At 43.5% G+C, this 23,911-nt stretch overlaps 1 protein-coding gene across 2 annotated transcripts; it reads left to right on the forward strand.

Annotated features, from left to right (window-relative positions):
• Positions 1–1,738: 1,738 nt before the first annotated feature.
• On the forward strand, positions 1,739–23,878 carry HHLA2 (HERV-H LTR-associating 2). 2 transcript variants are annotated; one of them, XM_045001860.1, is made up of 8 exons: positions 1,739–1,785; positions 2,607–2,694; positions 5,165–5,476; positions 6,088–6,348; positions 9,385–9,699; positions 15,096–15,175; positions 18,305–18,386; positions 19,694–23,878. In XM_045001860.1, exons 2-8 carry the CDS (start codon positions 2,640–2,642, stop codon positions 19,723–19,725), a joined length of 1,137 nt encoding a protein of 378 aa, XP_044857795.1. In that variant the 5' UTR covers positions 1,739–1,785; positions 2,607–2,639; the 3' UTR covers positions 19,726–23,878. The 2 variants fall into 2 exon arrangements, with proteins under 2 accessions (XP_044857795.1, XP_044857796.1); XM_045001861.1 differs by having other exon boundaries at positions 18,308–18,386.
• Positions 23,879–23,911: the final 33 nt, after the last annotated feature.

Here is a 23,911-nt window from a genome sequence, read left to right on the forward strand (position 1 = left end):
TGTGTCTTCAGAGGAGACTTCCAGGTAGGGACACGCTGTTATTCTGCTAGCCCATCTGGGTCTTTCTGATGACAGGAAACACCTGCCCCCAGCCATATAGGAAAGGGGAGTAGGAAAACACTTCCATTCCAGCAGCTTCTATAAAAACAGCAGTCAGATAGTGCATCACGTTGTATGTGGCTACAGAACCAACTGTTTTAAAAATGTTGACAGTATTGGACTCTTAAACTTAAATACAGTGCTTAATCTGTAATGAAAGAGGTGCTGGGACTCAAGCAATGTTTTTATTTTCATAATTGATGCAGCAAGGCAGAGGTGCCAGGGCTGTGAACTGCCCAAGCCTAGAAGTGCTGGGGCTCAGCCATGACACAAATGAAGTCCTGCTTAACTAGGGGCTGTGTTGATGTCACAGACACCCCGACTAAGGAAGAGTTTATTCAAGCCATCAAATCCTTAATAAATGGGAACGCTCCTGGCAAGGATAACTTGAATGCAGAATTGTTCAACGTAAATCCCAAATTTACCAGCATATATCCTGGCCCCTCTATTTACATCAGTCTGAGAAGGGGGAAAAGTGCCAGGTGAGTAGACCAATGGGATTATAGTGAAGTTACCAAAGAAAGGAGCTCTCAGTGATTGTAATAACTGGCGTGGTATCACACTTTTATCTGTGCCAAGCAAAGTCTTGTGTAATATCATAGTCTAGTGTATATCAGATATGTTGATAGCATTCTCAGAAAAGAGCAAGCAGGTTTTCAGAAAGGGCATCGATGCGCAGACCAGATCTTAACTCTATGAAACATAACAGAACAATGTTTAGAATGGCAACAGTAGCTCTACATAAACTTCATAGACTTTGAGAAGGCTTTTGATAGCATTCACAGGACCAGCCTATGGTGCATTCTGCAAGCACATGGAATCCCTCTCCGTATAATCAACATCATCAAAAGCTTCTATTTCAACTTTATATGCAGTGTTGATCACCATGAGCTCAGTTTTGAAGACAAAACAGGAGTACATCAGGGGTGTGTCGTGTCTGCAATCCTCTTTAACACTGCCATTGACTAGGTAATGCAGTGTGCAAGAGAAGACATGCCAAGAGGCATTAAATGAACACCTTTCTCATCCCTAGAAGACCTGGACTTCACAGATGATGTTGCTCTCCTGTCACACACCCAACACCATATAAAAGGAAAAACAACTTGACTCAATGCATTCAGCCAGCAAATTGGACTGAAAATCAATCACAATAAGTCCGAAAATATGACCTTTAATATTGCCTCACCATCCTTGATAGAGGATTATGTGCTCACCAGTGTAGAAACATTCACAAACTTGGGCAGCACCATTAGCCAGGATGGTGGAACAAGCCAGGACATCTGGAACAAAATCAATAAAGTCAGGAACACCTTCAGGAGCTTAAATACAGTCTGGAAATAATAAAAAAAAATACAAAACCAAACTCAGGATTTATCAGAGCTGCGTACTTTCAACGTTACTTTACAGTACAGAATGCTGGGGAATGACAATGTATGACATGTCCAAACTGTCTTCATTCCATACAGCCTGCCTCAGAAAAATCCTCTGCACCTTTTGGCCCAGAACAATCTCAAACCAAGATCTATTGACACAGTGCAGCCAAGAGGATTTGAGCACCATCATTGCCAGGAGGCATTGGAGATGAATTGGCCATGTGCTTCGGATGGAAACTGATTCCATCACCAGAGTAGCAATAAGATGGACACCTGAAGGCAAGCAAAAATGAGGCCACCCAAAAACAACATGGTGAAGAGCTGTGGAAACTGAGCTGAAAAACCTGGGGCACAGCTGGGGAACCATTGAAAGACTTGCCAGAAACAAACAGTAGTGGAGGAGCTCTGTCACTGCCCTAAACACTAGAAGCATCATGGTAACATGATGATGATGATAAATAGGGGCAGAATTGAGCTGTTAGTTTAAATCTCACTATTCTCTGAACTACAAAGACAACTTGTTAATTGCATAACTTTGCTGCATACAATAATTAGTCTTATCACATTTGTTTAAAATCAGTTTTTATTTGTCTTTAATGGTTCCTCACAACAGATTAAAGACTGGTAATTTTCTTTTATGTGATATTATCACTTTTCCTTTTTGTTAAATCAAGTTTCTAGCCCTCAAAGTTGCAGAGAAAATCTTGACAATATGAACGCTGAAGGCCCAGAAACCAGAAGACATTTTTTCCCTTTTAAATTGTGATTTTTAAGCCCTTTATGATTTTGAGGGCCTGACTCTTGATTTTTGAATACTTGGGATTAGCAGTGGAGTTGTTTGTATATTTCTCATTTAGGTCCATGATCATATAGCTGGTAGGTGCGCATCCCTGCATTAGCCTGGAGCCCTGTTAAAGTCACTGGGGCTCCACAATGTTGCAAGAGTTCACCCACTTAAAATGTTGCAGAATCGGGACTTTAAACTCTTGATAACATACCTGCACTATGTCTAGAAAGGCCCTTTCACATCTAGAGCTCTATAAATAACATTATAATAATTGTTGATTATTACAGTACAATAGGATAAGCATTTTACAGGCCTTAAACTGTTTTTTTTCTCCTCTATGTTATCAGTTAGAAATGAAACTACTGTAAATCAAAGAAGACATGAAGGTGCAGAAAATACTCATCTTTCTGTTTCATTTGAATGCTGTAGTTTCAGGTGAGTTTTAGCTGTGTCTTCATGGAAATGATAAAGAAATTAAAGTTTTTTTTTCAAGAGGTGAATTACTTAAAAGGGACATTGTCAAGATAAAAATCATGGTAAAGAATCAGCTTAAGGTACTCAGTTGATATAAGGCACTCAAAGCAAAACAAGGATGTCCTCATAAATGGATTGCATTGCAGCAAAGGAACCACAAACTTGCCTGTGTTCTTTTCTCCTTTGATATATAAAGGCAGCTTGAAGCACATGAAAGCAGCAGTCTAAGAACAACAGGGTTCTTGAGTAGGTAGGTTTTAGTATGCTGGAACTTTCTGTTCTAAAGCATCAGCCCCTCCCACTTGAGAATCTTCATTATCTGTAGCAGGTCTGTTCTCCTCTGTAGGCTGCAGCCCTCGGAATACAACATGATGATGATGATATACCCTTGCGCAGGCGTGAGGTTCCATTCAATAGCCGTGGTTAACACACAGTCACCCTAGTTAAAGTCAGCGTTGGTCCCAATTCCAAATATATCAATCAGACACCAATTTGTAACAATTCTCTGATTATACTGACAAGTATCAATTATCAGCTATTCTACCCGATGTTGCTCCCCAGGTCTTCAGGGTAACAGTAGAGAGAGCACCCAGGAACTTTAGATCCAAATCGACAGGCTCCCTACCATCTGAGATAAAAGAACCTCTAGTAATGCTATGTTTAACTTATAAATGTTAGAACAATATAAAGGGCTATGGTTAATTAGCTAATGTTGGCACAGTGTACTGAGCTGTAAAGTTGTAGTTATGTTCCTGAAAAATGCTACTTTAAGCAAAACGATATTAAGTGAATCCAATTTCCCCATAAGAATTAATATATATAGGGAGAATTAGGTTCCAGGGAATTTTTTTTTGCCAGACAAAAGATACACACACACACACATACTCTCTAAGTTTTAAACAAACAATTCAATACTGTACACAGCAATGATGATTGTGAAGTTTGGTTGAGGTGGTGGAGTCAGGCCTCGTCTACACTGGGGGGGGGGGAGAGGGAGAATCGATCTAAGTTACGCAACTTCAGCTACGTGAATAAGTCGACATACTTAGATCTACTTACCGCGATGTCTTCACTGTTGATCCAATGGGTAATGTAGACAAGCCCTCAGAGGGTGGGATATTTCCTAGGGAATGGTTTGCTGCAAAATGATGAACTAGCACTCGGCTGAGCCCTCAAGGGTTAACACATTGTTAATGTAGCCTCACACTCTACAAGGCAGCACAAATGGAGGGAGGAGACACAATAGACACATGGCAGTGGTTGCAAACATTCCCTGTGGAAATTGAAAATGATGGTGAACCCATGCTATCCCACTCAAGTGCACCACTCCCTCCACTTTCCAAAGTGCAGAGGAGTGCTTGTGTGTGTGTGTGTGTGAGAGAGTGAGAGTGAGAGTGAGAGAGATGGAGACACAAACCGTGTGTGTGTGTGTGTGTGAGAGAGAGAGACACACACACACATAAAAACTCTGTGTGTGTGTGTGTGTGTGTGTGAGAGAGTGAGAGAGAGAGAGATGCATTGCCCCTTTAAGTACTCTGACCCCACTCTAAGTACATTGCCTTTTTAAATAGATCAGCAAGTTGAGAAAGCAGCTGCTGCCAGCAAGCTCCCTCCATCCTGAGCCTTATGTCATGTCCCCCCACCCCCGCTCTGTGGAGATGGGGTACAGGAGTGTGGGGAGGGGGACACCCTGACAATAGCACCTCTCTTCTCCCCTTCCCCCCGAAACAGCAAGCAGGAGGCTCTCAGGAGCAGCACAGGGCAGTGGAGGGAGGGACAGCTGAACTGCCAGCAATTGATAGCCTGCTGGGCGCTGCCTCACAGGGAACTTAGGGGAGTTGATGGGGTTCCAAGCCCCTGGTTCCAAGCCCCCATTAGCTAGCTCCAATGGGCTGATCTTCCTGCAAACAGTGGACAAAGCAGGCGGCTTCCAAATGACATTATAAGGGAGCATTGCAGAACTTTAAACGAGCATGTTCCGTAATAGATCAGCGACATAACAACGAAACAACATTAACTGGGACGATGTTAAGTGAAGAGTTACTGTATATAAATCCCAATTATCTGGGCACTGGAAGGCTGCCGTCTAGAATGTCAGTGATGCAGAGTTGAGTATGTCTGACACGAGTGTCATGCATTAGAATACTGGTGTACTGGAATAAGAATTATGTGACTGTCATCCCGCTCTCTCTGCTTCAGGGAGGTATGAGGGTGACCTGAAATTATAACGATGGGCATACATTTAAACAAACAGACAAATGGTGGGAGATGTGCACCTGTTAGGGCCAGATGATCAGTTCAGCTGGACTGCAGTTGTAATCTTATTTGAGGGTGGAGGTGGGGGGAGAAGTACATGGATTTACCTAATTTATTTTTGGTAACCCATTCAGAAATGTTCATGCACTTATAGTATGTGCATTGTGTTTTCAAGGTCTTGAAGAGGTAACCGGGCAATTATCCGAAGATTTTATCCTTCCTTGCTCTTTTGCACCTGCAAAAGGTGAAGTAATTTACTGGAAGAAAGGGAACAAAAATGTGCACAGCTACTACTACGAGAAGGATCAGCTAGAACGTCAAGACTCTGAGTACAAGGGGAGAACATCCCTTTTTCATGAGCAAATTCCCACTGGAAATGCCTCCTTGAAACTGAGTAACCTGAGCCTGAGTGATGCGGGCTCCTACAGCTGCTATGTGGGGACAAATCAAGATAAAACAGAAGTGGAAGTCAGGCTTAACATAACAGGTCAGGAGGATATTTAACATACCTGAACTGCACAGGTAGCAGATCTTATTCTCTTCCCTCTCACCTGAAATTGAAATACCTCAGCCCAGCAGTAGCACCAATATCTTTTCTGTCTCTCAGCACTAAAAGGCAGCTCTATACTTCACGGTTGCATTTCAGCAGTAAATAGGGTGACCAGACAGCAAGTGTGAAAAACTGGGATGGGGTTGGGGAGTAATAGGAGCCTATATAAGAAAAAGACCCAAAAATTGGGATGTCCCTATAAAATCGGGACATCTGGTCACCCTAGCTATAAAAGAAATAACCTAGTTCTAGCAGAGTATGAAAAGCTACAGTGCAGCCATTTGAGGTTAAAATCACTGCAGGCCTGCGGGATGCAATTGGGTAGCGGGTGAACTTAAATGGTAAGTGGGGAGAGTGGATTCTGACAGAAGTTTGGAAACTGATGATTGATAATGGGGCAAATGCAACACTGTAATCTGAAATAAACACAAATAATTGGATTTGGCTTCTGTGTTCTACAGATTCTTTCCTATATTATTCCAGAAAACCAATCACACCAAGTTAAGCTGAATGTTGAAAGTACAAGACTTTTTTTTTTGTCTTTACAGTTTCCCCCTCTTATGCAATGGAATATGAAAAACGAAACACAGAGAGATGGTTGAAATGTCTTGCCTTTCGTATTTATCCTGAGCCAAACATATCATGGGTATATAACAGTACATCTATGCAAAATACAAAAATAGAAGTAACCCAGGACCGCCGTCTCTATTCAGTTAGAAGTGAGCAGAACATTACAAACAAAGTTTCTTCTTACCAGTGTCACGTTCAGTTTCACAACGAAAATTGGATTGCTGAATGGAAAATGGAAGGTAGGATTGAACTATTCTCCATCCCTTAAACATATGTAAAGCCCAGGACAGTTGAGCCATAATGAGTCCATGCATCTACATTGTGCTGGATTGATAGAAAGACAATAGTTAAGGTTACATAACCTTCTGTAGACCTCAGCTGATTATAAAACCAGCTAGGCTGCGATGAGTGAAAACCCCTCAACATTCACCCCCAAATTTCAGAACTGTGAAATGCATTTATTTTGTGTGTGGCAGCTTCATGCTTAGGTTTTGACCATGTGGGTTTTGCACCTCCCAAGTTGCACATCAATTAATTTTGAACTATTTCAAACTCACAAAGGTTTCCTCAATAGGTTTGTGGCTGGAGTTTTTCAACACAACCATAATGTGGTTTGGAGTGTCATTGCAAACCTATCACACAGTACCACCCAATAATAAGACTTGCCTATAACCAACTCTAGATGGCTGTGGCTCGGCTTGTGCCCATTTAATATACTGGGGCAGCTAACTTTGTTTAGTGCACCTATTAATTTTATATTACAGTAGCATTCAATAGCGTCAGTCTGGATTTGGGATCCATTGCACATATGACTGTAAAGATCACTTAGTAAGAGATGCTCCCTGCTGTGAAGAGCTTACAATATAAATATTGTTCATATGTCATGCCTAGACAGACAACATCCTTTTGTCATTTTTTTTTAAATTGTCCCAATCCATCCGCAATCGCTATCTCTCCCATTGTCCAGGTGACCCAGCCAGACATTACCTGTGGCTGACCTAAAGCATTCTCCTTTCATCCTGCCTGCTCTGCACAAGTAGCAGCAGGGAGATTTCTGTGTGGGGGGGAGGGAAACTGTTCCTCATCTATTGTTCTAGTTACCAATCTGTCCCTAGCTCATTCCATTCCCTATTGCTTACTTGAGTCTATTTACTACCATTTGTCTTCCCTGTCTTCTTTCTGCCCTCGCTCCTCCCTTCCCCAGATCACATCTCCTCACCTCTACTCAAACCCAGGGAGGGGGAGTGGAGCAGCAGCCAAACAGATTGTTCAGATTCAAATAACAAAATACACCGGGACAGAAAATAGATGGTGTTACTCCATAAGGAAAAACGGGGCCACTGAAATTTAGCTCTCCCCTATGGTCCATTTACTCCTGCTGCATCAGGTTTTTTTTTTGCATTCCCTAGAAATCCATTTCAGCAAATAACCATTGCTTTCCTGAGGCTCTTATCTCTTAAGAAATATTTCTTAATTGAGGCAACAGCAATGAAAGAGCAAAGTTTCCTGTCAGATCTGCGTGATTGACCTTGACTCCAGTACTCTGCGCTCCTTACGGCACATGCACAGAACTCATAGTTCTCAATCCACTATGCACTCCGCAGAGCAGAATTTTGTTCTGAATGTGTGTACTGTAGCATATTAATGTAGCTCATTAATGGAATCCCACATCTTAAAAGTCACATGGTGCTGAGTGTTATAAATGCCTCACACTGGCTAGAACTTGTCCTTACTAACAGCAAGTGAAATTCAAAAGGGCTAGGGGATTGGTCTTGATAAGCATCCAGATTTCTGGCTGCTTACCTGAACCTCTTGAGATCATGTAGCCTTCTGCTAGCCGGGCAAGAGGCAATGTGGGGTGCAGTTTTTCCCCCCCATTGGCCCTCAGAGTCACTCTCTATATCCCCTCATGTCAGCTACATCTACACTATGAGCTGGAGGTGCAAGTCCCAGCTTGTGAAAACATACTTGTACTAACTCTCATTGGAGCCAGTGAACTAAAAATAGTAGTGTAGCTGCAGTAACACGGGCAGTGAAGACATGGGCCAGCTGCCCCAAGTACGTACTCAGGGATCAGGTGGGTTTGTAGCCTGTGTCACTGCAGCCCATGCTATCATGGTTGCGCTACTATTTTTAGCATGCTAGTGTAAATGTGTGTACACACGCTGGGAATCATGCCCCTTGCTCATCATGTAGACCTCATCCCACATACCAAGCATGCTAATGTAGTGTAGAAATGTTATGGCTCCCTGTCCCCAATACAAGATGCCAACCATCCATCTCCATTCATTTGTACCTATTGAGGTGAGTCACTATTCTCAGTCATAAACTCTACACCTAGCACTGGTTGCAATATTTCATCTCAAGGCACTGTGAATTTGTGTGAGTATATGAGAATTTCTGTCCTACTTAACATCTTCCTTTGACCACTTCTAATCTGTAAGTATCCTTTAGGAAGCCTTCCCCCCCACACCCCTTAAATAAAAGAAAAAGAAACAGTAACACTCTCTGAACGTTAATATTTTTCCCCTCTCCTAATCCTTATAGTTGAGGACTCTGTTCCACCACTGTTGTTTACTTTAGGAGCTGTGTGGTAGTACTATATTTTATTTTAGGCAATTAACTAAGATGAAATGTTAGGCACCAAACAATTGTGGGGTCCAGATATTTTCCTCCCTTAAAGGTTTAAAAAAATCTAAATTTAATTTCATATTTTAAACTAGTACATTAATAATTAACTTTATTTAGAACCTGTGTTCTAAAAACATTAGATCTTTAACCAAAAATAAACGGAGTCTAATTTTGCACCTTTTATACTCTTTATTTTTTGGCCTTCATGCAGCTTAGATAGTAAAAATAAACTATGTGGTGCCTTTTGTTTGCATAAGAGTCAGAAAGCAAAGCTAACACAAGGTCACAGAGTTAGTAGAGGTGACTCAATAGGGAAATGTTCACATCTAAGAAAAAACCCTCTTTGCAGTGGCAAAAACAAAAACTCATTTAATATGAAGCAGTTGCCACCTCTCCACACCGTCACCCCTTTTTGTTTGTTTCTTAAACCAACTACCAAGGCTGAACTACAGTGTCTGAAATGACTCTTTCAAGAAGTGGTTTCTGCAGTTGGATGTCTTGTGAAGCTGATAGTGAAGTATTAGTACAATTGTATCAAAAGATTGCTTCAAAAATAGTGCACAAAAAGTCTGAGCATCTTCACAGTAGCTTGTTCAAACCATTGTTTTCCCACTAATTGTTGCTTTTTAAATTGTATGTTTTAGAACCGTTTTTTAAAAAGGAAGGAGATACCGTTTCAATTCCATGTGAATTTATGGCTGAAGGGTCTCCATATACTAAAGACGTCATAGTTACTTGGACAATAATCAGAAATGCATCTACCTTGGTTCTGGCATCCTCCGACAACCCATCACAAACCCCTGAACAGTTTAAAACTCGATTCTCTTGGGAGAAAATCAATGAACAGAACTACTCAGTAATCTTAAGGGATCTTACTCTGGCAGACAGTGGAGAATACATGTGCAATATTTCAACACCACACTATACACAACTCACTGTAAGAATTTTGCACGTTGAGGGTAAGTTGCCGCAATTTCTACACTGCAGGTTGGGGAGAAAAAAGTCAATTCAAATCTGCAAAATGTCAGGAAAAATGACCTCAAGTCCTCTGAGAGACACAAGCTGAAGTTAATTTAACCATAACTTCCTTTATTAGACTTAAAGACCTAATGGCATTTATACAATTGCTCTAAACATGCCTACAAAGCTGTTTACTCCATCCAAACAGTAACAAAACATTTATAGGCATTTGATCAAGATAGTTACAAATTGGCTAACCCCACAGGCATTTAGACCCGTATTGCTTGGCTCCAACTTGGTCAGACAGGTATTAACAATGAACCCTTTAAGAGTTTACTCTTTTATATCCTTTAACAAACAAGTGATGTCATTATCAATTGTCAGATCTTAGCTAAGGGCAGATGGAGTTTCCTATATAGCCAATTCTTTACTGCACCTGGTACCCAATTAATTATATTTTATTTCTATTATTTTAGGCCAAACCTTAAATAAGATAACACTGGTATTTTGAAGGGTTGCTACAAGTGTAACACAATTACTCTTCTTTATTATGGTTTCATTCTCTTTGATTCCATGCTTTGGGCCAATTGTTCATGCTAATATCCCAACTCATTTTAAAATCATAGTTCACCTAAATCTAGTGTGGACCTATATTCCTACAGTGGTAGAAGACTGTTGTGGTATTTTATGAGAGAAATATTGATCTGGATGAGAAAAAAAAACCAAGTTTAGACTTTTCTGAATATTGAGATTTATTTACTTGAGAGATTTGGAGATTTTTCTTATATCTATAGCTGATTTTGGACACAACCTTGTGAGGTGCTGAGTGTCATCTGTTCCCGCTGAAGTCAGTGGGAACTGAGAGCACTCAGCAACTTGCAGGATGCTGTCTGTTTATGGAGACATCTTAGCACCAACTGCCTTCAGACATATGGTAAACTCACAAACCGCACTGATGGAAAAAAAATTCTCTACAGTGCTAGCTGATAAAGAAAATTCACTGGAGAGCAATATAGATTTCTCCCGCAGTTGCAAATTTTGAAATAAGCTCTCTCTCTGTATACTTGGGATGGGTTTTATTACAAATTAATAAACAAACAAACTTAAAATGAAAAACTTCCAGCTAAGGCTAACTGCTATAAACTTTTACTAACCTAACTGGGAATGAGAGAGACCAATTATCAAATCACAATCGCAGGTGGAACTGAGTCAATAAATCAAGGAATTTATTGAATTGACTCACCAACTTAATGGAGATATCCTATCTCCTAGAACTGGAAGGGACCTTGAAAGGTCATCTAATCCAGCCCCCTGCCTTCTCTAGCAGGACCAAGTACTGATTTTTGCACCAGATCCCTAAGTGGCCCCCGCAAGGATTGAACTCACAACCCTGGATTTAGCAGGCTAACGCTCAAACCAGGTGGACAGAGCCAGCTGCACAGGGTCAGTTCTTACAAGTGGTAACTGCAAGATTAAAGGAGGCAGTTGTCTGTTTTGCTCTAAACCCCAATTGCAGGATCTTGCTCCTGGCAACTACACTGGGAATGTCTCAAGGCACGTTTTCACTAGCAATGTTAAAGCTCTCCCAGTGCTATTAGAAAAAACCCATCTCCACAAGGGGAATAGCTGTCTACACTGGCACTTTACAGTGCTGAAACTTGCAGCATTCAGGGGGGTGTTTTTTCACACCCCTAAGTGAGAAAGTTGCAGTGCTGACAAGCCCTAAGATTGAGAATCAAACTTGTTTGCCTCTTGGCACTCAAAGTAATATTTAGCCTCCTCCCAACATTCCTATGAGCTTAGTGACTTATTGTTGGCTTCTCCCTGATCTGATTACCCTACTTGGATAACATAGCAGCTCTTACTTCCATTTTATAGAGCAGTGGGGGTTTGCAGTCCTCTTTGACCACCTGGCATCAGGGCCACCCAGAAAAAGGGGGCAAAATGGGCAGGGAGTGCCCCAACTGAGTGGCACTGCAACCACAGGTGCCAGATCATAATGCTACTTGCTGAAATTTGACTCTGTGGTTCCTCTGTCACAATAACAAAACAGGGAAAAATGTTGCTTGAGGAAAAACAAAGATTAGCTATTTGCTTGCGTGGTTTTCAGAGTCAAGAATGCGGCTCGTGGGACCAGGTGATGTGGTCTCTGGTTAGTACCTCTCACCAGAATGGTCTTCTGGATAACTTGGCTGCTCAGGCTTGTGTAGCCTGTGGTTGTCTGTCTCCTGTTTCTGTAGGACCAGCTTTGGAAAGCAGGGATGTCAGCCTTTGTTGGTGTTGTGGTGGTCCAAGAACACCCATTCTTCCACCCTTAACCTTCAAAATTGCAGTTCTAGCTTACTCCACCCTATGGCATCTCCTTATTGGTTTTCCAAGCAACTCAGGGCATTGTTGCATGTCTTGGACCCTCACAACGTGGTTCAGTCTTGGGCAAGCTTGATCCTTGGTCAGTTTGGAAAGCCCCTGCTTTAACTAGCAGTTTTTACAACAATCCATCATTAGGCCAGAAGCATGTGTACTCCAAAAATATACAAAGAGTAGGGTAAGCAGGAGATGACTGTAAGGAAGCAATCTCACCCTGAAGGGAGGAGGTGAGAGGCTACAGTTGGAGGATGCAGATGTCTCCAAGTTCCTTAAAAGGCCATAACGCGTTCATGAATATAACTAATGGCCCAACGAACATCTCCTTCTCCTTTCAGGCAGGCAGCTGAGAAGCCAACAATTCTGTTTTGGTGTCTCCTGAAACAATTTCTTTTCTTTAAAACCCTTCCTGCAAAAATCAGTCAGTCATGATCTGAGGTTTCATCCTGATCCAAGACTAAATTCTTCTTACAGAAATGCAAAATGTGTCATGGGAAGAGATTTCCCTATTCCCAGCCAGCTGTACTACCAGGTATAACATTTACTGTTGAATGGTCCCATTGCAAAGCAGTGGGGCTACTCGTGGTAGTGAGCACTATGTCCGAAGATGAGGCCCGTTGATCTTGTTTTTAATTAGACTGTTGTGGCAGTCACCAAGCCTGCCCCCCCCTTTTCCCATAAGGCCTCGCACACAGCTCTCCCTTTAGACTGTGGCAGTAAGCAAAGGAGCGTGTTTTCAGAGATTTGGGTTTCAAATGTACTTATCATTTGAAAACTTATATTCTCTTAAGATTGCAGGACCTTAAAGTTTTTATTAAAAAACAAAGTTCAGTTCAGTGTTAAGGTTACAGTCATGTGAATTGAAAGAACAGATTAGTTCCCAGCTCAGTTAGAAGTTGCCGATTGTGGACTGTTGCGAGTATTAAGTCAAGCTTGCACTGCTGTGTATTTCACCAAGGCCTGGTCTACACTACGAGTTTATCTCGACTTTAGCAGCATTAAACCGAATTAACCCTGCACCCAGCCACACAACAAAGGCCTTTATTTCAATAAATAAATAAATAATATTGATATCTGTACTCCTCCCCGATGAGGGGAGTAGCGCTGAAATCGGTATTGCCATTTTGAATTAGGGTTAGTGTGGCCACAATTCGACGGTATTGGCCTCCGGGAGCTATCCCACAGTGCACCATTGTGACCGCTCTGGACAGCAATCTGAACTCGGATGCACTGGCCAGGTAGACAGGAAAAGCCCCACGAACTTTTGAATTTCATTTCCTGTTTGCCCAGCGTGGAGCGCCGATCAGCACAGGTGACCATGCAGTCCCAGAATCAAAAAAGAGCTCCAGCATGGACTGTACGGGAGATACTGAATCTGATCGCTGTATGGGGAGATTAATCTGTTCTATCAGAACTCCATTCCAATAGATGAAATGCCAAAAAATTTGAAAAAATCTGCAAGGCCATGATGGACAGAGGCCACAACAGGGACTCAACATAGTGCTGAAACTTAAGGAGCTGAGACAAGCGTACCACAAAGCCAAAGAATGAAATGGATGCTCACAGAGGGGAGGGGCAACTGATGACTGTAGCTATCCCACAGTTCCCGCACTCTCTGAAAACCATTTGAATTCTTGGCTGAGCTCCCAAAGGCTGAAGAGTCAAAAACATTGTCGTGGGTGGTTCAGGGTATATGTCCTTGCCCCACCCCCGCCCTCCGTGAAAGCAAAGGGGAAAAAAAAATCCTCTCTCGCCTTTTTTCAATGTCACCGTATGTCTACTGGATGCTGCTGGCAGACGCAGTGCTGCAGCTCTACACAGCAGCATCTCCTTCCCTCCCCTTGCCTTGCGGACAGCAGACAGTACAGTAGGACTGATAGTCGTCATCGTCACCCTTGAGTGCTCCTGGCTGGCCTCGGTGAGGTTGGCCAGGGGCGCCTGGGCAAAAATGGGAATGACTCCTGGTCATTCCCTTCTTTAAGCTTTGTCTAATGGAGATTCATTCCTGCCTCCATAGCAGCTGGAGGCTGCCCTTCCCTCCCCCCTTTATTGCTTGCAGAGGCAATAAAGTCAGTGTTGTTTCTTAGTCATGCCTCCTTTATTACTTCATCACACAAATGGGGGGATAACTGCCACGGTAGCCGAGGAGGAGGGAAGCAATGGGTGGCGTTGTTGCAGGGGCTCCCCCTAGAATGGCATGCAGCTCATCATTTCTGCGGGATATCTGGGGCTCTGACCCGGAGCGGCCGTTTGCCTCTTTGGTTCTTTAGTAGGCTTGCCTGATATTCTAGGCAGGACTGACTCTCCATTAGACAAAACTTAAAGAAGAGAATGACCTGGGGAGTCGTTCCCATTTTTGTCCATACGTCCCCAACCGACCTCACCGAGGCCGGCCAGGAGCACCCATGACAGCAGCAGACGGTACAGTAGGGCTGGTAACCGTCTTTGCTAACTTGCAAAAGGCAAGGGGATGCCGCTATGTAGCGCTGCAGTACCGCGTCTGTTAGCAACATCCAGTAGACATATGGTGACAGTGAAAAAAGGCTGAACGGGCTCCATGGTTGCCATGCTATGGCGTCTGCCCGGGCAATCCAGGGAAAAGGGCGCAAAATGATTATCTGCTGTTGCTTTCATGGAGGGAGGATTGACTGATGACATTTACCCAGAATCACCCGCGACACTGTTTTTGCCCTATCATGCATTGGGATCTCAATCCAGAATTCCAATGGGCGGGGGAGACTGCGGGAACTATGGGATAGCTATGGGATAGCTACCCACAGTGCAACGCTCCGGAAATCGATGCTAGCCTCGGTACATGGACGCACACCACCGAATGAATGTTCTTAGTGTGGCCGCGTGCACTCGACTTTATACAATCTGTTTCCAAAAAACGTTTTCTGTAAAATCAGAATAATCCCGTAGTGTAGACATACCCTTAGATGGAGTATATAAGCTTTAAACCTTCTGAGACACTTGAGAAATGTTAACATCTTCTGTTTGTTTGAAATTAATATGACCTATATATTTTTAGAAAAATCCTCACATTACCATTGGATAGCTATAATGCTGCTGATCCCCATCATTGCCTTTATTGTATGGTGTGCTGTGAAGGTATGTATTGCTTTAATAGCTGTTTTTGTAAAATCCCTTAGACCAAGATGTATGTAAAACATAACTACTACTACTACTAAGGTCAGAATTTGGATGCTTGACAAGTATATTTGATTTGGTTTAGTTAAGCTGGCGAAAGACTGAAAATATAAAATCATAGGTTGTAATTAACATTCCCCTGTTTCTGCTACTCCTTGTGGTTAATAGGCAGCCCCAATACCCCTACAGATTGCAAGCAGTGTTTGCATTGCTCTGTTTTAGATGTTGTTGTGTTGACGGCTGAGTGATCCAGGGTAGGTCCCTTTTGCTCCGCATATATCTAAGGTGTTTTTCTTTTCAAGAGCACACTGCACCAAGCAGATCTAAAAAACAATCCCCAAATAATCTCTACATTGAAAGAGAAGCTGCATGAAAGCATATCTGGCCTTAAACCTGGCAAAAAATAATCTATATATGCAGGGCCGTCCTTAGGATTTATGGTGCCCTAGGCGGGATTATTAAACTGGTGCCCCTGTGCCTGTCTTGCTCTTAGCAACACAAACATAAGCTTACAGTATTGGAAAACTTGCCACATGCATGTTACTAAAACCACTTTAACTTAATTAAGCACACTGTAATGCTGATGAACTAGCACTAAAAAGTAGCACTATAGAAAAAATTCTGATTTGACAGAATGATGCAAATAATATAATTTTTTTAATTTGTCAACATTTTATTGGAAATTTATATGAAGGGGTATTGAAACAAGGATTAGTTTTTAATTAAAAGCAATCTTTCTGGCTGCAAAATCAGTAATAATGTGATCGTATGACAAAGACAAAGTGATGGCTTGTTCAATTGCAAGAATAGCAAGACCAGTCAAGTGTTCCTGACTCATTGTAGAGCGGAGATCGTTTTTAATGAGCTTTAGTTTTGAGAAACGCCGTTCTCCTGATGCTACTGTTACAGGAATTGTCAGTAGAATACGAGTGGCAATGTGCACATTAGGATATATGTCAACAAGTTTGCTGGTATAAATAAACTGTACAATGTCCATCATCGATTTTGCATGTGGCAACAACTCAATTCTTCGTACAGTTCAAGTCCATTTAAATCAAAATGATCACCGTGCTTCAGGAGGCTCTCTAGGTCAGGGGTCCCCAACGTGGTGCCCGCGGGCACCATGGTGCCCACAGGGGCCTCTCAGTGCACCTGCGTACTGGCCGGAGGACGAGCATCTGCCGAAATGCCGCCGAAATTTGGCGGCATTTCGGCACCGCTGCCTCTGGATGACACTGCTTGCCGCCGAATTTCGGCAGCATTTCGGCGGATGTTCATCCGCCACCACAGTCCTTCGTCTGGCGCCAGCAAGACGAGAAAGGTTGGGGACCACTGCTCTAGGTTCTTGCACTTTGTCATTAGTTGCTCTTGTTTTCCTATTTTGTTGAATTTAGTCCTGCTCAGCCCGCCTGCCAGCTGAGTGTATTGAACCCCAAGACGACAGCGGGTTGAGTGGCTCAGTCGGGGGTCTCAGCTGCCGGACTGCTCAGCCCACTGCCAGCCTGAGGTTCCCAGGCTGAATGGGGCTGGTAGCCAGGACCCCAGGTGGCAATGGGGCAGCAGCCGGAACCCCAGAGCAGTGGCGGGCAGAGCCGCTCAGCCCGCTGCTGCATGCCATCAAAAATCAGCTCGCGGGCCACCTTTGGCACATGTGCCGTAGATTGCTGACCCCTGCTCTATACACTAGTAAGGAGATGAGCATATTACAGTTGTTGGAGGGCTCTATTTAGCAGTAACAGGGCTATAGGAAAGTCAGTCAACATTTTTTGTTTCTCTGATGAAAACTGGCCCACTCCCTTCCCCATACCAAACTTGTCACAAATAATTGTCAACAACTTTATTTTCTGTTTTTGGCTAAGATATTGATTTAAAAAAAATTGAAATTGAATTCAGGATTGTTAGCAAGCATTTTTGGCAAACAAATTTGCTCAATGACAATCAAAATGGCAACACAGTACTGCTTTCATGCTTGGCTCACCCCCCCCCCAGCCTGCTGGTTCAACAGCTGCAGTAGAGAAGGAGATAGGTGGAAAATTGCAAGACCCCAAAATCCACCTCTTGGGGTGCAGAGTGGCAACAGCAGCAGCAGCAAACCCTCAGGTCCAATCACATGCCAATGGGCACCACCGCCAGCCCAACAGACCATGGTGAAGTTAGCACAGCATCTGATCTCAGGGACGGGGCACCCATGGAGCCACAGCAGCTCATCCTGCCCTGTGCAGCTCCTCCCGGATGAGATGGATCACTGCCAGCCCGGGGGAGAGACGCGCTCCCCAGCTAGGGTGACCAGGTCCAGATGTCCTCATTTTATACAGCCAGTCCTGATATTTGGCACTTTGTCTTATTATAGGCACCAATTACCCCCACCTAGAGTGACCAGACAGCAAATGTGAAAAATCAGGACGGAGTTGGGGGGCAATAGGAGCCTATATAAGAAAAAGACCCCAAAATTGGGACTGTCCCTATAAAAGTGGGACATCTGCTCACCCTACCCCAACCCCGTCCTGATTTTTCGCACATGCTATCTGGCTATTCCCAGCCCAGCCCTGTGCGACCAGTGGTGAGCTGGAGCCGGTTCCCACAGGTTCTCAAGAACCAGTTGCTAAAATTAGACCTCCGTGGAGAACCGGTTGTTAAAGGGCCAGGGGGTGGGCAAAGAACTCCGGTCCGTGGGCCAGACCATCCTGTTGCTCCCAGGATTCCCAGCTGGGGAGGCTGAGGCTCCCCTGGCCCTTCCCCCGCTTCCCCCCAGCTGTAGCGTGGCCAGCCGCCGGCACCAGCTGGGCAGCTCAGCTGAGTCGTCCTGCTGCCACTTTTTGAATGGCCCGTCAAGGTGTGTGTGTGGGGGGGCTGCTGCAAGCTCCAGGGCTGGCCAGAGGGGAGGGGAGGGGGCAAGTGGGGCAATTGACCCAGGCCCTGCAGGGGCCCCCAGCCCCAAGAGGATCTCTCCCCCAGCCCCTCCCCCCACCTTAAATCAGAACTTTTTATAGGGAACCGGTTGTTAAGATTTTGGCAGCTCATCACTGTGTGCGACCATTCCGATCCTGGCTGCCTGTGAGGAAGGGAGTTACTTTCACTGTCATTCCTCAGCAGGTCTGCAGCCAGCCTCATCTCCGCACCAGCACCTCACCCAACCCAGCCCTCATACTGGAGGAAGGAGTCACACTCACAGGTGAGTTCCTTCCCCTACCCCTTCCCAGAGACTTCCCAGCAGCCAATCCCCTCTCTCAGACTGTGCTGCATTCTGCTCTCTCTAGGACCCAGCAGCCCTGCTCTTACATTCTCCACTGCTTCCCATCTGTCCGGGCTCCCGGCAGAGCGGTGCCCCCAGACCTAGTGGTGCCCTAGGCAGCTGCCTATTTTGCCTATGGCTAAGGACGGCCCTGTATATATGTCCAATCTGTTATTGAAATGAAAAATCAATTGCTGAAATGCACCTCTACAGAGCTTCTCTTTCCCCAAACTCTTTCAATTTCCTGACCCACAGATGCAAAGTAGGGTGACCAGATGTCCCAATTTTATAGGGACAGTCCTGATTTTTGGGTCTTTTTCTTATATAGGCTCCTATTACCCCCTCACCCCTGTCCTGATTTTTCACATTTGCTGACTGCTCATCCTAATGCAAAGCTTTTAGGAATCCACAGGGATTGGGTTTGGTTTGCTGCAGATACCAAGCCATCTGAGGTTATAGGCCACCCCCTGCCCATTCTCAGAGTATGTCTGTACTACAGCAGCTACAGTGGTATAGCTACAGCGTGCAGCTGTAGTGTAGACATTCCTACATAGATGGAAGGTGGTTCTCTGTCATTGCAGGTAATCCATCTCCCTGAGAGGTGGTAGCTATGTTGCTGGAAGAATTCTTCCATCATCCTAGCTGCATCTACAGAGGGGGTTAAGGCGACCTAACTGCGTCACAGGATGCAAAATTTTTCACAGTGCTGAGCGACGTAACTAGGTCGACTTAAGATTTAGGTGTAGACCCCGGGCCTCACTGTTTGTACTGCTTTATTCCTTTCCATGTGTTTAGAGGGCTTCAATCTCTAACTCTCACCTAGACCAAATTCCCTTTTTAATGTGGAATTCTGCTGGTCTATCAGGGAAACATAGCTTCTTACTACCTTAATTCCTTTGTAAACTTTGTCTAATACAATCACCCCGCATTTCCTCTATGACAATAACTGTGGTGTATTGAGGACTGCATTAGAATTGTAAGCAATCACTTCAGGAGCCTGCTTGCAGGCTAGGAAAGGTCTGTTACAAAGCATGTGATGGGAGTCAGTTTGAAAAGAGCCAATTTAAAGCAAGAAGGGGTGATTTGTGCCTCCCAACCTTAGGGAGCAGCCTGCTTTTTTCCCTCTCTGTTTTGGGTTCTTGTGTATTATTTTGAATTCTGTGAAATAGAGCAGTGTTATGTTGCAACCTTCCAGAAAGATTATTCATGTTTTTATCTAATTTCTGTGTGTGTATCCTGTACCATAGGGGAGAAGACTGATGGTAATTTAGAAAAATAAAGAAAGAGCAAAGATTAAATGGCTGCATGTGGACAGTTTACAATATAATGAAGTAGGAGAAGATTTCGCAACATATATTCAGAGACTTGAGCAGTATTTTTATGTGCATGCTACGGAAGATACAGATGGCTGTTTCCTAACGTTGGTGTGTAAAACCACTTTTGTGGTGCTTAAAAGTTTTCCTCAAGAGCCTGATGAACTGGAATATAAGGACGTAAAAAAGATTCTAAAGAAGCATTTTGAGCCTATCCTCAATTTTTTTAACAGAAGGATATAAGTTTCACCTCAGAAACCAGATAGAAGGGGAAAGTATCTCTGGATTTTTGGCAACCCTGAAAAAACTGTCCACTACTCTTTGTTTTGGTAATTTTCGGAAGGAGCTCTCAGATCAATCTGAATTAAGAGAGGTTGTTGGATGTTGTGTGTCACAAGGAACTGCCACTAGATGAAGACTGCTCTATTTGAATCCACACAAAAAAGTGCACCAAAATTTGAAAATAAATTGGCCTCATCATGCCAGGCTGGAAAAAAAGGCCTCTGCAGTGGATGAAAGAAACACCACCACTGGTTCAAACCTCTCACAGGATCCAAACAGAACAGAGGGAACCCTATTTCTGCTGTTTAGGGACACCACACCTGCAGGAGCAGCGTTTCCTTAATAAGCTGCAGAGCAAGAAGCTCTTTAAGAAAGGACATGTCAACAGGCTTGCCACAGTGCCCCAGAGTACAGCGAAGGATCCATCAAAAGGAAGCCACCAGCATCTACAACTAGGAGCCACCATCCTAGTTCGGTGCCTGTCAGGCTCGGATGAAAGGATGCATGAGCTATACCATTTCACAGACCTGTATGTGGTGGGAAATGGACAGACATATCATCCCCTGTATTTTGTTAACATAAAGGTAAATGACATGATATTGACAATGGAAGTAGATACAGGAGTGGCCATGTCTGTGATCTCTGGGGGTGGGAGGGTGGTTAACAAAAAAAAAAAATTCCTTGGTTAAGAGCAAGAGAAACTAATGTGCTTTGATAGCTTTACAATTAGGGGCAGATAGGAGTATTAGGCAGCCTCCCTGTCACTTGAATTACATAGATATCTGCTCACCATTAGAGTTAATAGTGAGTGAAGGAATGTGTCTCCCCGCCCCCCGCACTGATGGGCATAAACTGGCTATACACATTTAAATTGGATTGGAGTGTGGTGCACCACATGCCAGACAGAGTGAGGGAACTGAAAAATACAAAGCTGTGAGTTCAGAAAGAGGCATAACTGTGAGGCTGGTTGTGACAAGGCCTAAATTCCTGAAGGCTAGACTTGTGCCATATGCTCTGTGCAGGAGCCTGTGGAAAAACAAACACTGAAAAATTGCCAATGTAAACTTCCCAGGTTTTTCTGTCTAGGGCAGTGATGGTACACGATTACAGGGGCAGGATGAAGTGGGGGAAAACAGTGTGGTAAAGATAATATGGGACCTAATGGCACATTTGCTAGAGATAATGAAGAGGTACACTGACTGTTACCAGATAAAAACTCAGTATCATTACAGAATGTGGTCTCTGAAGCAAGACGCGATTGTTTGGGTTTTTGTTGGCTGGAGGAGGAGGAATTGGTGCTGGAAGATGGTGGCCAAGAGAGGAAAAGTGCCCCTGCTGGCATGAGGACAAAGTCTGGATAGCCCTTTCTTTTCCTGACGGGTACCACTGTCCACAGCCTGCAGCAAAATGGTAGACTGCTCAGCCCTGCCCCCTACCCATCAATTTTTACACTAATAGCTTGCAATTCAAACACTGTCATCAATATAACCCTGCCAGGACTGTGCCCAAAAGAAGGTCTCTTTCTTAACTTCCTCCCAGGGCCACATTCACTGCTTCATTCACTTTCTGGTCCAATCTGCTTCTGACACACACAGACACACTGGCAGCTCTGTCACTCAATCCCCTGATTTTTGTAATCAGTCCCAGGGGAACCCCTCTTGTTCTGCCCAAGTTACTTCTTTCTCAGGCCTTCTCATGAAGTCTAGTGCCTTGGGAGGTGGCTTGTATTGTTTCAGCTCTCTCTAAACCCAGGGGCATTTAATTGTTCCCCATATTTATTGGGGAGGGTGGACGAGAAGACCCCAGAGTGTTTCTCCATCCTTGTCATCTATGATTTTCCTGCACTTGGCTAATACCAGTGGAAAATTCTTGCTTCTTCAATGAGACTTATATGGGCATTTTTGTTGTTGTTCCCATGTGATGCCAATTGACTAATTTTATATATCACAAAGTGTGGTAAACGGTGGTAAAGTATTTGTGTTGACTTTCAGGTCACAAATAATCAAGGAAAGAGTTTCTTGGAAGACTGTGTGAAGCAAACTTGCACAGGAGAGGCAGAATAGTTGTCTGAGGTTTCAAGTAAATAGAAACTTAGAGCCAAGGAGAATTCTTTGCATTCTCTTTTAGGTACAATGTGTACAGTTGCACTAGGAAACAAAAACAAGGAAGCACTTTAGTTGCATTGAACTATTAGCAACTGAACAAAACATAAAAAAGATGGTTGAAAAGAGATGAGTATCTTGTGAATGTTTTCATACAGTCTCACTCTGGCATGCAGAAAATTTGAATGCAGAAGGTGTACACAAAAACTGGCACAATTCTCAGGAAAAATGTTTGTCCATGCAGCAAAAGCACAAGAGAAGGCTCATTGTCATGGTGCATTGTACATTTGTAAACTAAGCCCCTTATGGTAAACACTTCTTTAAAATAGTTATTAATTAGTGCTAATGAAATGTACTAGGACTGACAGCTTTGAAGACATCTACAATTGTACAGTTTAGGTCTGAGAATTACCGTTAATTTTATGAAGATGTACTAAATACCGCCATACATTTATACCTTACCCATTACTGGCTTAAACAAGCCCAAACAGGTGACGGGGGAGACAAATTATCTGACCTAGTCTTCCTGAAAAGGAGTAAAGACCTCTCCTCATTCACTGAAAACCCTTACCTGTATACTGAATTAATAATAATTCCGATGTTTTTCAAGGGTGTACAGGTGGGCTCCTTGTTACCATTCTGTTTGTGATGCCTTTGACACAGAAATGGGAAACTATTGTCTTGAAATTAAGATAGCTCAAATTTTTAAGTCAGTTGTAGGTGCTGGTAAAGGCAACATGGTGCTGGTGCCATTTTTTAACACGTCAGCATTTTGTAACTCATGTGGGGGACCTTATATATTATTGTAATTCTGCACAAATCCAGAGCTAGGAGCGACTGGAAATCATGACTTTTGCACGTTTGATAAGGTACACTTTCCAGTGTTGGAGGCTAGGCTTGTTTCAGTTTATTTAATTTCTTGGGAATTTACCAGTACTAGGAACTCATTTGTACATAATATTGCTAGTAATATCTTGTCATGAAAAAGTCAGCGGTTCCATGCCTGGAACATATTTAATAGTGTAACATCAGAACCAGGTTTAACCTAACATACCACTTTTCTGAAAGGCTTTTTGAACCCTGTTAATTTTTAAATAAAAAACACACTCTAAGCATTGCCCAATATGCGTCAGCACCCACAGAGGAAAGTTTTCTGACTTGCAGGGCTGCCAGAGTGAATATGGGAAACCAAAGTAAATTATAATCTGATAGGGAAAAAGATTAATGGAAATCTAGAATTGGAGTTAAAGTCTAAACCTTAAAAAAAGCCACGTATAACATTGGCATATTACCCTAACTGAGGAATTAAATCCCAATTTTTTTAATTTTAGATTTTTCTGTCTGCCAGCTGATTTTCAGTGCACAGATGACATGAAAAGCCCTCTCTCATTCTTCCTAAAACAAGTCCAGCTAAGGAGTCACATTGCCTTTTTTCTGTCTGCTATGACTGTAGACTGTTTTAAAAAATTCAGGCTAATCTTAGGTTTTGGAGCAATAGGTGAATCACCCCGTGTGGGTTCCCAGGCAGTTTCCTCCTCATCTCTGCCCAAGACCCCACCGCTTCTGTAAAACCCTGGATGCTTCCCGAGCTCAATTACCTACTGTCTGCAGTCAGTTCATGGTGGTGGGCTCCCATCACAGCTATAATGAGCCAAAGCCTCTAGTGGCCCACATTCACAGCCATGGGAAGTCAAGCTGGTGAGCTGAAGCTCAGCTTTCCAAGAGGAGAGCAGGGGAGGGAGGGTTAGGAGTTTGTCAGTCTCTGCTC

Source organism: Mauremys mutica, chromosome 1, assembly GCF_020497125.1.
Source record: "Mauremys mutica isolate MM-2020 ecotype Southern chromosome 1, ASM2049712v1, whole genome shotgun sequence".
In the NCBI taxonomy this organism is placed as follows: Eukaryota; Metazoa; Chordata; order Testudines; family Geoemydidae; genus Mauremys; species Mauremys mutica.

Coding starts and splice junctions, on each gene's coding strand:
- HHLA2 (XM_045001860.1), top strand. CDS start 2,640: ATGAAGGTGCAGAAAATACTCATCTTTCTGTTTCATTTGAATGCTGTA. Junction 2,695..5,164: donor TTTGAATGCTGTAGTTTCAG/GTGAGTTTTAGC, acceptor TGTGTTTTCAAG/GTCTTGAAGAGGTAACCGGG. Junction 9,700..15,095: donor AAGAATTTTGCACGTTGAGG/GTAAGTTGCCGC, acceptor ATATATTTTTAG/AAAAATCCTCACATTACCAT.